Here is a 12,204-nt window from a genome sequence, read left to right as displayed (position 1 = left end):
CCAGGAGAAACACCTTAAAAATTCTTGGTCTACCTGAAAAACATGATGGGGAAAGAAAGCCTGGACAGCATCTTTCAGGAAATGATCAAGGAAAACTCCCCTGAGGTCCTAGAACCAGAAGGTAAAATAGTCACCAAAAGAATCCACCAATCACCTCCTAAAAGAGATCCCAAGTTGATGATGCCAAGGAATATTGTAGCCAAATTCCAAAATTACCAGATCAAAGAGAAAATAATGCAAGCAGCCAGAAAGAATCAATTTAAATATCATGGAACCACAGTCAGGATTACACAGGACCTGGCATCTTCTATATTAAAAGATCGGAGGATGTGGAATATGATATTCCATAAGGCAAAGGAGGTTGGATTACAACCAAGGATCAACTACCCAGTGAAATTGAGCCTAATCTTTAAGGGGAGGAGAAGGACATTCAATGAGATAGGGGACTTCCAAACCAGATGAAACAACTGAAGCTCAACAGAAAATTTGATCTTGGGGGCAGCTAAGTGGCATAGTGGATACAGCACTGGCCCCAGAGGACCTGAGTTCCAGTGTGGCCTCAGACACTTACTAGGTAACTATGTGACTCTGGGCAAGTCACTTAACCCCCATTGCCTCAAAAAAAAATTTTGGTCTTTAAAAACAAGACTCAAGAGGCATAAAATGGTAAACAGGAAAGAAAAAAATATGTTATTTTAAAGAGCAAACTGTTTGCATCTCTATAAGGGAAGATGACACTTGTAATTCTTAAGAACTGTATTGTTATTACACCATTTAAAAAGGGTATACATAGGGTGTGGGTATAAGTTGACTTTTAGGTAATGATAAAAAAACTAATTAAATGGTGAAAAGGGATTTACTGGGAGAAGAGGAAAGGAGGAGGAAGACAGGGGTAAATTACATCACATGAAAAGGCACAAAAACCTATTAAAGCAGAGGAAAAGAAGGGAGGGAGATGAGCATTATTTGAACCTTATTCTCATCAGATTTGGTTCAAAGAGGGAACAATATAATGAGTTAGGTACAGAATCTAACTCACCCTATAGGAAGGAAGAGGGCAAAGGAGAAAGAAGAAGGAGGGGATGGATAAAAAGGAGGGAAGAAGTGGTGAGGGTAAAGGGGAAGAAAAGGAAGAGGGCTAATAGAAGGGAGGGCAGACTGAGGGAGGCAGTGGTCAAAAGCCAAACTATAGTGAGAAAAGAGAGAAAAGAGAAAAGCATAAATGGGGGGAAATAAGATGGAAAGAAAGACAGAGATACAGGGCAGCAAGGTGGTGCAGTGGATAGAGCACCAGTCTTGGAATTAGGAGGACCTGACTTCAAATCCAAGTTTCAAACACTTGACACTTGCTAGCTGTGTGACCCTGGGTAAGTCACTTAACCTCATTGCCTAGCCAAAAAAAAACAAACAAACCCACAGATAGTAATCATAACTGTGAATGTGAATGGGATGAACTCTCCCATAAAAGGAAGCAGATAGCAGAATGGAATAAGAACCATAATCCTACAATATGTTGTTTACCAGAAACACATTTGAAGCAGAGGTATATACAGAGTAAAGATGAAAGGCTGGAGCAGAATATATTATGCTTCAGCTGAAGCAAAAAAAGCAGGGATAGCAATCCTGATTTCAGACAAAGCAAAAATACATCTAATTAAAAGAGATAAGGAAGGAAACTACATCCTGCTAAATGGTACCATAGACAATGAAGTAATATCATTACAAATGGTATGGCTTCCATATTCTTAGAGGAGAAGTTAAGGGAGTTACAGAAAGAAATAGATAACAAAACTATACTAGTGGCAGACCTCCCACTCCCCTTCTCAGAACTAGATAAATCTAACCACAAAATAAGCAAGAAAGAAATTAAGGAGATAAATAGAATTTGAGAAAGGTTTGATATGGTTGACCTCTGGAGAAAATTGAAAGGGGATAGAATGAAATATATCTTTTTTTATGAACTCCCTAAGAAAAAATTTCCAAGGCCAGATGGATTTACAATTGAATTCTATCAAACATTTAAAGAACAACTAATTCCAATACTATATTTGGGAAAATAGGAGAAGAAGGAGCCCTATCACATTTTTTCTATGATACAAATATGTTGCTGATATGAAAACTGGAAAGAGCCAAAACAGAGAAAGAAAATTATACACCAATTCCCCTAATGAATATGGATGCAAACATTTTAAATAAAATATTAACAAAGAGATTACAACATCTTATCTTGAAAAAATACACTATGACCAGATAGGATTTATACCAGGAATGTAGGGCTGGTTCAATATTAGGAAAACTATCAGCATAATTGATCATATCAACAACAAAACTAACAGAAATCATTATGATTATCTCAATAGATGCAGAAAAAGCTTTTAATAAAATATGACACCCATTCCTATTAAAAACACTAAAGAGCATAGGAATAAATGGAGTCTAGAATGCTATCTATCTAAAACCAGCAGCAAGCATTATATGTAATGGGGATAAGCTGTCCACTATCACCGCTGTTGTTCAATATTGTACTGAAAATGTTAGCTTTAGCAATAAGAGAAGAAAAAGAAATTCAAGGTATTAGAATAGGAAGAAACAAAGCTATCACTCTTTGCAGATGATATGATGGTATACTTAGAGAATCAAGTAAAAATTACTTGAAATAATAAACAAACTTAGCAAAGTTGCAGGATATAAAATAAAACCCACATAAATCATTGGCATTTTTATATGACTAACACAAGCCAACAGCAAAAGATAGAAAGTCCATTTAAAGTTATTTTGATTACATTAAATTTAAAAGTTTTTGCACAAAGTCAGTGCAAATAAGACTAGAAGGGAAACTGAAAGAGAGAAAACAATTTTTAGAACCAGTGTCTCTGATAAAGGCCTCATTTCTAAAATACATAAAGAACTGAATTGAATTTATAAACATACAAGTCATTCCCCAATTGATAAATGATCAAAGGATATGAACACGCAATTTTCAGAGGAAGAAATTAAAGCTCTCTATAGTCATATGAAAAAATGTTCTAAATCAGTATTGATTAGAGAAATGCAAACCAAATGACTCTGAGGTATCACATCACACCTATCAGATTGAATAATATGACAAAATAGGAAAATCATAAATGTTGGAGAAAATATGGGAAAATTGGAACACTAATGCATTGTTAGTGTTGTTGTGAACTGATCCAACCATTCTGGAGAGCAATTTGGAACTATGCCCAAAGAGCTATAAAATTGTGCATGCCCTTTGACCCAGCAATACCACTTCTAGGGCTGTATCCCAAAGAGATCATAAAAATGGGATTAGGACCCACATGTACAAAAATATTTATAGCTGCTCCTTTTGTGGTGGCAAAGAATTGGAAATTGAGAGGATGCTCATCAATTGGGAAATGGCTGAACAAGTTATGCTATATGAATATAATGGAATACTATTCTGCTATAAGAAATGATGAGCAGGTGGACTTCAGAAAAACCTGGAAAGACTTACATGAACTGATGCTGAGTAAAATGAGCAGAGCTAGGAAAACATTGTACACAGTAACAGCCACATTGTGTGATGACTGACCTTAATAGACTTAGCTCTTCTCAGCAATGCAAGGATCTAAGAATACTCCAGAAGTGTCATGATGGAAAATGATATCCACATCCAGAGAAAGAACTTTGGAGTCTGAAAGCAGACGGAAGTTTACTCTCCTTTTCTTTTGTTGCTTTGTTTCTTCTTTCTCGTGATTCCTCACATTAGGTCTAATTCTTCTTTACATCATGACTAAGGTGAAAACATATTTAATATGAATACATAAATAGAACCTGTATCAGATTGCACACCATCTTTGGGAGAGGAGAGAGTGGGGGAGAAATTCAAAACTCAAAATCTTATGAAAGTGAATGTTGAAAACTAAAAGTAAATAAATTAATTATTTTTTAAAAAGAATAAAATATGAGCACCTTTGTACTGAATTACTAGAAAACTTAATCATTCCTGGCCAAAGATATATCTGTGTATGTTTACATATTTGTCTATATTTCTTGACATTTTGAAAGCTAACAAGTACATTATCCTTGAATGTAATTATAATGTTTTATATTATGCAGTTTTCTTTATTTCCTTTCTGCATTTATCATTACATTAGTTTGCATCTTTTTTCTTTTATATACTAGCATCATACTAGACCTCCAGGTGAATTTAGCAAACTTTCATTTATCTGTTCTAATGGGGTTGAAGTTCTCCATAGTAAATCAGAAACCTAACTTGTAGTCCATGACCTTCAAACTCCTTTCCACCAGACTTTTAACTAATGTTATTTAACAAAATTAATAACTGTGTTAATTTTTGTTTCTTTTCATTTTACTGCCTTTATTAAAAAAATACCAGAAGAAACATACAAAAAAAGTATAGGGGAAAGTACCGATACTAACTGGTATACAAGCACATAATTTACTCCTGAAAAATTTCTAAATATAACATGCCTATTTACGCATGAAATTCATTTCCCACATTGTTTACCAGGCCCCTCCTTGCCTATTCAAACATGTTGTCCCAGTACATAAACTGTTCGTTAGGTCAGTAAGGTATGGGGGTTTCTATCCCTACCTTAATTATTATAATCACAGAATAAATGAGACATGAATAAGTCCTTAATCAATGTGAAATATTATAGAGATTTGTATTATTGAATAAAAAAAGCAGATAATGCCACATAGGAAATATATTGATAAGAATCAGTTATATCCTCGGGGGGAGGTAGGGAGTGTTTTAAAAACAGCAAAGTAGACAAGATTCAAAGCTGTGATGATCAAATCCAGTAGTAAAGGAATCACCTTTTTGTGGGAAAGAGAGGAGAAGAGAAGAGAGAAAACTCTATTGGCCATGTGATTAACTTCAAAAGATTATAAGACCGGGAGCTCCCATTGGCATTATGGCAGTGCCCCTAGTTGATGGTAGAATCTGCATCAGGAGCTGAGAGGCATACCAATGACAAACTAAAAATAACAACAAAAGGGACTCCTTGAGGGATGCAGAGATTCTATGGATTCTATTCTTACGGATTCTATAAAGGCACAGACCCTTGGAGCTCAGCAGAAAGCTACATCTAAGGGGAACTAAATGAGGACTCAATAAAGGGAAAAAAGGATTCCCAGGAATCAGGACTTATGATTTATACCTTTGCCAAATCTGTTCTCTATCTACATCTTAGCTATCTTACTCTTAATTTTAGGTTGCCGTCACCAAGAACCTTGTGTATATAAGACAGTGTGATATGAATTTTCAGAGATATTTGTTAATAAGTATAGTAAATCCTCAAATAAGTTTTCATACAGTGAAGCCAAAGAAAATTCATAACTTATATTGGGGAGCTTCCTATTTGCAGACATGTGACTTGTCATTTAGCCAGATGATCATGAATGAGTTAACCAGAAGGACCAGGCATGTCAACTGATTAAAGAAATTCATCCTACTATATTTATTTTCATTGTCTTGTGGATAAAAAATATAACTGCATCAATTAATATATCTTGGTCCTTCAAAGTATTCTTAAATTCTGTTCCTTCTAATGTTAAGCATGATCCTAATTATAGTCTTAGGATGCATGACCTCAAGATTCCTTTCTTACAGGTAAATGAAATTCAGAGATGACCAACTTGCAGAGAAAAATCTAGGCATATGTATTCTCTTAACATAATGTGTATTTGACTGATAAGTTGATATTAATAGCAGACTCAAAAAGTTTACATACTAATTTTTTTCTGTTGGTCATCACTAGCATCATCTACTGTGTTGGCTATAATAGTTTAGTTGTTCAAGAATATCCATCACCAGTAGGTACTCTGCAATACAACACTTGTTTGTTTTGTTGTTCAGTCTTGCCTGACTCTTTGTGATCCCATTTGGGGTTTTCTTGCCAACAATACTGGAGTGGCTTGCCATTTCCTTCTCTAGCTCATTTTATAGATGAGGAACTGAGGCGAAAAGCATTAAGTGACTTGCTCAGGGTCAGCACAGCTAGTGAGTGTCTGAGGTCAGATTTTAACTCAGGAAGATGAGTCTTTCTTATTTCAGGCCTGGTCCCAAACTTATTTGGCCTATTGCCCCCTTTTCAAAAAAAATTACTCAGTGTCCCTTTGGAAATCTACTTTCTTTAACCCTTTAACAGTTGTTTTTTTTTAAATTTTCATCATTTCTCTCTACTACACCACCTAGCTGCTCTTTTGCACATTTATTCCATGGCAGTTCATCATCAGGGCTGCTGAACAAGCATGTGAGCTTCACAATTTTTTTAAAAGTTCTTCATGTGAAAATGATACCTTTGGGGAGGAGCCATGTTTATTAAAAGAATGAAATTGGACTAAAACTACAATTCTTCTCAAATATGGACACTGTATTTAAACTCTTGTTCTTATTTCAAGGTGAATTTGGAGAAGTTTGCAGTGGACGTTTGAAAACACAAGGGAAAAGAGAGATCCCAGTTGCTATCAAAACTTTGAAAGGTGGTCACGTGGATAGGCAAAGAAGGGATTTTCTAAGAGAAGCTAGTATCATGGGACAATTTGACCACCCAAACATCATTCGCCTGGAAGGTGTTGTCACAAAAAGTAAGTTATTGTACATTTTTTTATCAGTTCTTTTGTATCCTGTCAGTGTTTGAATTAAAAATTAAATAACACCACTATGTTTAGGAAAATGCTTGAGTTCTTAATCTTTGCTAATTCTTTCCTTTGAGTCTGTTTGAATCTCCTTTTCTTGAGACTGTCAACAATAGAGTGAATATCAGACTGTGACATTTTCTTTAGAAGAGGACTCCTATCCTCCAGAAATAAATTAGTTTGCATAGGTCATCAAACAACCTTGAAATGATATTAACCATAAGTTGCTTCCAACTTAGTTTGAAGTGACAAACCAAAAGTAAAGATCTCTGTACTCAATACCAATTGTTTGAGCTATTCATTCCCTTCATAACTATCTAAATATCACTTTTAAAAGAGGAAAATGCTTAAATACTGTACATTATTAAGGTAAAACACCACTATAACAAAAAATAATCATCATGGTTAGACTATCCAGACGTTCCCAAATTTATTTGACTAACCACCCCCTTCTCAAAAAAAAATTACTCAGTGCCAGAAATCTACTTTCTTTAACCCTTTAATGTTTTTTTATTTGCATCATTTCAAAAAATTCTAAGTTTTTTTTTAAGTGATGCATCTTAAATTTAATAATTTATTATAAATTTGTGGGGAGTTTTCCTACATTGAAATTTTGATGATGCAATATTGTTTCATGTAACCGTATAGTAACATTATAAACATGTCATCACAGACAGATACTCCTGCCGATACACTCTGGACTTCCCAACAATGTGTGACATGCTTGCCTGCCAGCACTTGCTTGTTAAGACCTATCAGCAGACTTGACCACAGATAGGTTATAACTTGTATTTTGTGTGTTTATTTGGAAAATAATGTAATTACTACAACTTTAACTGTTACACAATGAATTAAACATGCATGAACAGTTTTTCAAAATTTTCTTCTCTTCTTAAGCTTCTACCTCCCCCCTATTTCTATTAAATGTTCCCCAATTGTACCTGAGGCTACTACTGCCCCCCTGTATCATTCCAGTGCCCCCAGGAGGCAGTATCACCCACTTTGGGAGCCTCTGAGAGTACTGGACCATTTTTTAAGTCAAAGATTTCCAGTGATAAAGTTTTTATTATCCCATTAGATTTTATAATGCCATTTTATAATGCCATTAGAAAGGCAAATTAGAACTATTGTGACATTATATAGAATGTAAGGAAGGAACTTTATTTTCTATCAAAATAAAACTCCATTTTCATAGGTTGGGTGGAACCAAGGTCACACCATTAAAATAAGCTTTCTGGAAAACTTAAAATTAGTCATTTATTCTAAGAATTTAATTTTTAAATATTTTATTCTACTTAAATCATTAAGAAATAGTAAATACAACAATGTTTTTCCTCTTTTGCTCTATTAAGATACACCCAAAAAAATTCAATATAATTTACATTAAAGATTCATAATTACCTTTTAAATATCATTCATTCTTTGTTAACTGACATCTCCATTAAAGGAGTATGGGGGGGGGGTTAACGAGATGTTACTGTGTTCTTAGAGCACGTGAAACTCTGTCCATGTATCAGAAGTCTGTGCATCCCATTTACGACTCATGATTGATATAATGCATGTCAGTGAACAAAATACATTCCTCTGGTCCTTCTATATCCTCTTTTGAATTTAACAGATACAATGTTTCATAACAAGCCTCAAAGATTCTTTGAAAGAAAAATCATTTCAAAACTATTGTTGTTGTTGTTGCCATTGAGTTGTTTAAGTTGTTTCCAACTCTTCATGACTACATTTGGAGTTTTCTTGGCAAAAATACTAGTGTTTTGACATTTCCTCCTGCAGTTCATTTTACAGACAAGTAAAATGAAGGAAACAAGATTAAGTGACTAGGCCAGATTTGCACAGCTAGTAAGTATCTGAGGCCAGATTTGAGCTCAGAACAATGAGTCTTCCTGACTCTAGGCCCAGAACTCTATGCACTGTGCCCTTAAAATATTGTAGATGCCTTTAAAATAGATGCCCTAGATGCCCTTAAAATATTGTAAAGTGGCTTAAAATAGGAAGAATTGGTTAAGTAACCACAATTTTCATTGAGAATATAGAACTTTCAAGGGGAAAAAAGTTCCACTTACCCTACATTATTTCACAAAGCTCTACACTACACCTGATACAGGGTTTCCCAAAAGTCTTAGTGCAGTATTGAAGCTTAAGGCTAAAGGCAAGGAACTTAGAGTAGTACAGACCTTGGGGCCAATGGACTTTTCATCTGAATTGCTCAGGATCCCTCCAGAGTGAAACGTTTCTGGAAGAGCCTTGTTGTAACCTGAAGCTATCCCAAGGTACCCCAAAAGTCAGGTGGCACAGTGGATAAAGCACTGGCCCTGAAGTTAGGAGGACCTGAGTTCAAATCCAGCCTCAGACACGTAACACTCACTTAGCTGTGTGACTCTGGGCAAGTCATTTAACCCCAATTGCCTTACCAAAAAAGAAAAAAAAAATCAGTGCAGGTTGTAAAACCGTATGAACTGCATTAAGACTTTTGGCATATCTTGTATAGAGAGACAGAGATGTGCGTATATATGAGAAAGAATACATGTATAGAACACAGAGAAACTCTATTATCATTGCAATGATTCAGCATAATTGCTTTAAAAAAAAACACTCTCATACTTCCCTATTGGTAATTCAGCAGAAAAAAAAAAGGAAAGAAAGAAAGACCTTCAAATCTGTCACTTAAAAATTGGATTATGAACCTTGGTGAGGCATTAACAACCATTTTTGAGTGAGGTCAAGTGATCATGTGTGCATTTATGCTTGAATTTCTAGGAACAAGCATTGAGCCCTTAATTTTAAAGTTTACAGAATCTTTATAGTCTCTATTTTCTTCTTTTGCTAAATATAATCCTGTAAAATTAGAATGTGTTCCTGTATCATATTTATCTTTCTTTTTTCTATTTATCATGCTAACAATTTAAAATTTTTATGTGAAAGAAAGGATATATACCACTACAATGGAATCGAATTTTTACTTAACATATTTTGTAACAAATGCATAGATTAAAATAAGACTATTGGTAATATATATAACAGTTCAAGCCTCTAGACTGTTTCAAATAGGTACCCAAAAAGCTATCACTTAAGCACTGACCTTAAGGTTTTAACAGTCTGAGATAACATGGGCCTTTTAATTTTTTTGTGCCTCATAATTTCTAAAATAATTCTAGACACATAATAGGTATATACCAAATTACTATCAATAGTAATTTGTCCATTTGTGTAAGCCATTAGCACCACTGAAGACAAATCAAGATTCTTTTAAAAAAGATTTCTAAAAGGAAGGTGATATATAGATATAGATATAGATATATACATATGTACTTATATATGTGTGAGTATGTATGTACATGCATGTATACATATATATTCAGTTCTAAGAAAACAGTTACAGAAAGACAAAAATACAGTACTCTTGAAACTGGAAACAGAAATTACTAGTTTGTGTGTGTGTGTGTGTGTGTGTGTGTGTGTGTGTGTGAGAGAGAGCATGTCTTGTGTTAGAGTTTTCAAAATTACATCAATTTTAAGTGAATTTATTGATAATATCAGTGTGACTGAAGTAAGAGGAAGTTTAAAGAAGAAAGGCAACAAATAACTGAATGACTCATTCCCATAAATGTATGGAAATTGTTCCAAGATTGCTTTAAGTAGCAAAGAGATAGATAACATTTAGTGTTCCCTAAAAACTACATGATTACACAAAAGATAATAGTAAAGAAGATTAAGATGTACCATAAGCATATGTGGTTATATTTATATACAGGCCTAAGAACATAGAAAATAAATACATGATTTTTCAACTGAGGGCAAACACAAAATTGTAGATATGAATCTACATGCAGTCATTATGAATTGTTAATAATACATTTTTGTCATATCTCTAATCATCAAAAGATCATTGCCATCAAATTTCAGACAACATACTCTAGACTCTCACAAATAGGTAGATAATTGCTTTCATTTTAAGGTTGACAGTAAAATGATTACATACTGAATTATATTAAAATTGAAACTGATAAAAGTTGAACCTATTTATTTGATACCCATCACAGTTTCATTAACTCTAAAGCTATAGCTGATATAAAAGTAGAAAAGTAGAGCTATAACAATATGCTTGGCACATACTTTCTCCACAAGAAGCAGAAGCCATCAGGTATGGTATAGACTTGTTAGCCATTACGAGCATATATGGTAGCAATTTATAAGTAGTAATGTGCTCAACAATGCTATTAGCTATATAACAAAACAGAGAAAAAGTGCTGGGCTTCTGTAAAAAAGATGAAAGCTGTAATTTCAGTGATGAAGGAACACATCCCTGTGGCTTCAATCCTCACATCAACATACCTGGGTACTATGGAGCTCCTTCCCTAGGGTCTAGCCCAGAGGTAGACACACACACATACAGAGTCCATTTATTTGTTTGTATGTTCTGTCTTATATGTAATATATTAAGTTACGTTTGATATTATGTGTGTGTATGTGTATATCTGTGCACATACATACCTATATATTGTGTAACTATATATTTACTTAGCCCAATACATAATAAGTGCTTAATACATGATTTTTTACTCATCCATTCTTAATCCTTAGAAGAGCCAAAAGAGGAATAATTGAGCAGCTACCATGTTCACCTTAAAGCTGCATTGGTACTAATTAAATGTAATTGTTTTGACCGTATTCCAACTGAATCTAATCGACTGCTTTCTATTACTAGACTGTGAAATCATCAACCGTTATCAAATATGAGCAATCCCATTTAAATGCCGTTTATTAAACACATACTATGTGCCAGGTATTTTGCCATTTAAAGCAAGAGCAATTGCTCCCTATTTTTCCCCAAACCCTGTATAACAATCCAAATTGCTCTGTGGGACCTTCAAGGAACATTTCCTTGAGATCACATGGAATCTAGGTATGACTGTTAATTGCAGTAAATAAATTGAGAGAGTGGAAGGTAGAGGAGGAAATGCCAGAGATGAGATTAAGAGTTATTGCCTAGGTGCAGTAACAACAACTTCTCTGGTGTCAGGAGATTAAGCTTAATGCGTTTTGGTGATTGAGAAACTTTAACACAGATCCTCAGGATTTCAACCATCTACTCTAGCTACCACCTTATCTGCCTTTTCCAACCACTTATAAATCCTCCTGAAGAAGTTACCTGAGGCTGATGGAAAGAGGAGTTGTCACAAAAGCAGGTCTGACCTTACATTGTACTAGGGGAGAAAAAAAGCATTAGCCACATTAGAAGATCAGCAGCCAGGTGGGCAGTGGTTAGAATGCTGGACCTAGAATCAAGAAAATCTGAGTTCAAATCTGGCACTATACACTTACTAGTTGTCTGACCTTGTGCTAGTTATTCAACCTGTATTTGCCTCAGTTTCCCAAACTGTAAAAGGGAGCTAATCATAGCATCTACCTTCCAGGGTTTGTTGTGAGGATCAAATTAGATACTGGTAAAAAGCTTAGTATAGTGCCTGGCACATAGGAGGAACTATAGAAATGCTAGTGATGATGATGATGATGATGATGATGATGATGATGATGATGATGATG

At 34.6% G+C, this 12,204-nt stretch overlaps 1 protein-coding gene across 1 annotated transcript in view; it reads left to right on the top strand.

The window, feature by feature from the left end:
- EPHA6 (EPH receptor A6) overlaps window positions 1-12,204 on the top strand; it is a 1,252,883-nt gene that overhangs the window by 983,157 nt on the left and 257,522 nt on the right. Inside the window, 1 exon segment of the mRNA XM_027835345.1 lies at window positions 6,412-6,597. Within this exon segment, the coding sequence (XP_027691146.1) occupies window positions 6,412-6,597 (186 nt within the window).

This window comes from Vombatus ursinus, unplaced genomic scaffold (genome assembly GCF_900497805.2).
Source record: "Vombatus ursinus unplaced genomic scaffold, bare-nosed wombat genome assembly UNPS02014814.1, whole genome shotgun sequence".
Classification (NCBI taxonomy): Eukaryota; Metazoa; Chordata; class Mammalia; order Diprotodontia; family Vombatidae; genus Vombatus; species Vombatus ursinus.
Note: the sequence above shows the minus strand (reverse complement) of the source record. Positions and strands in the feature narration are given on the sequence as shown.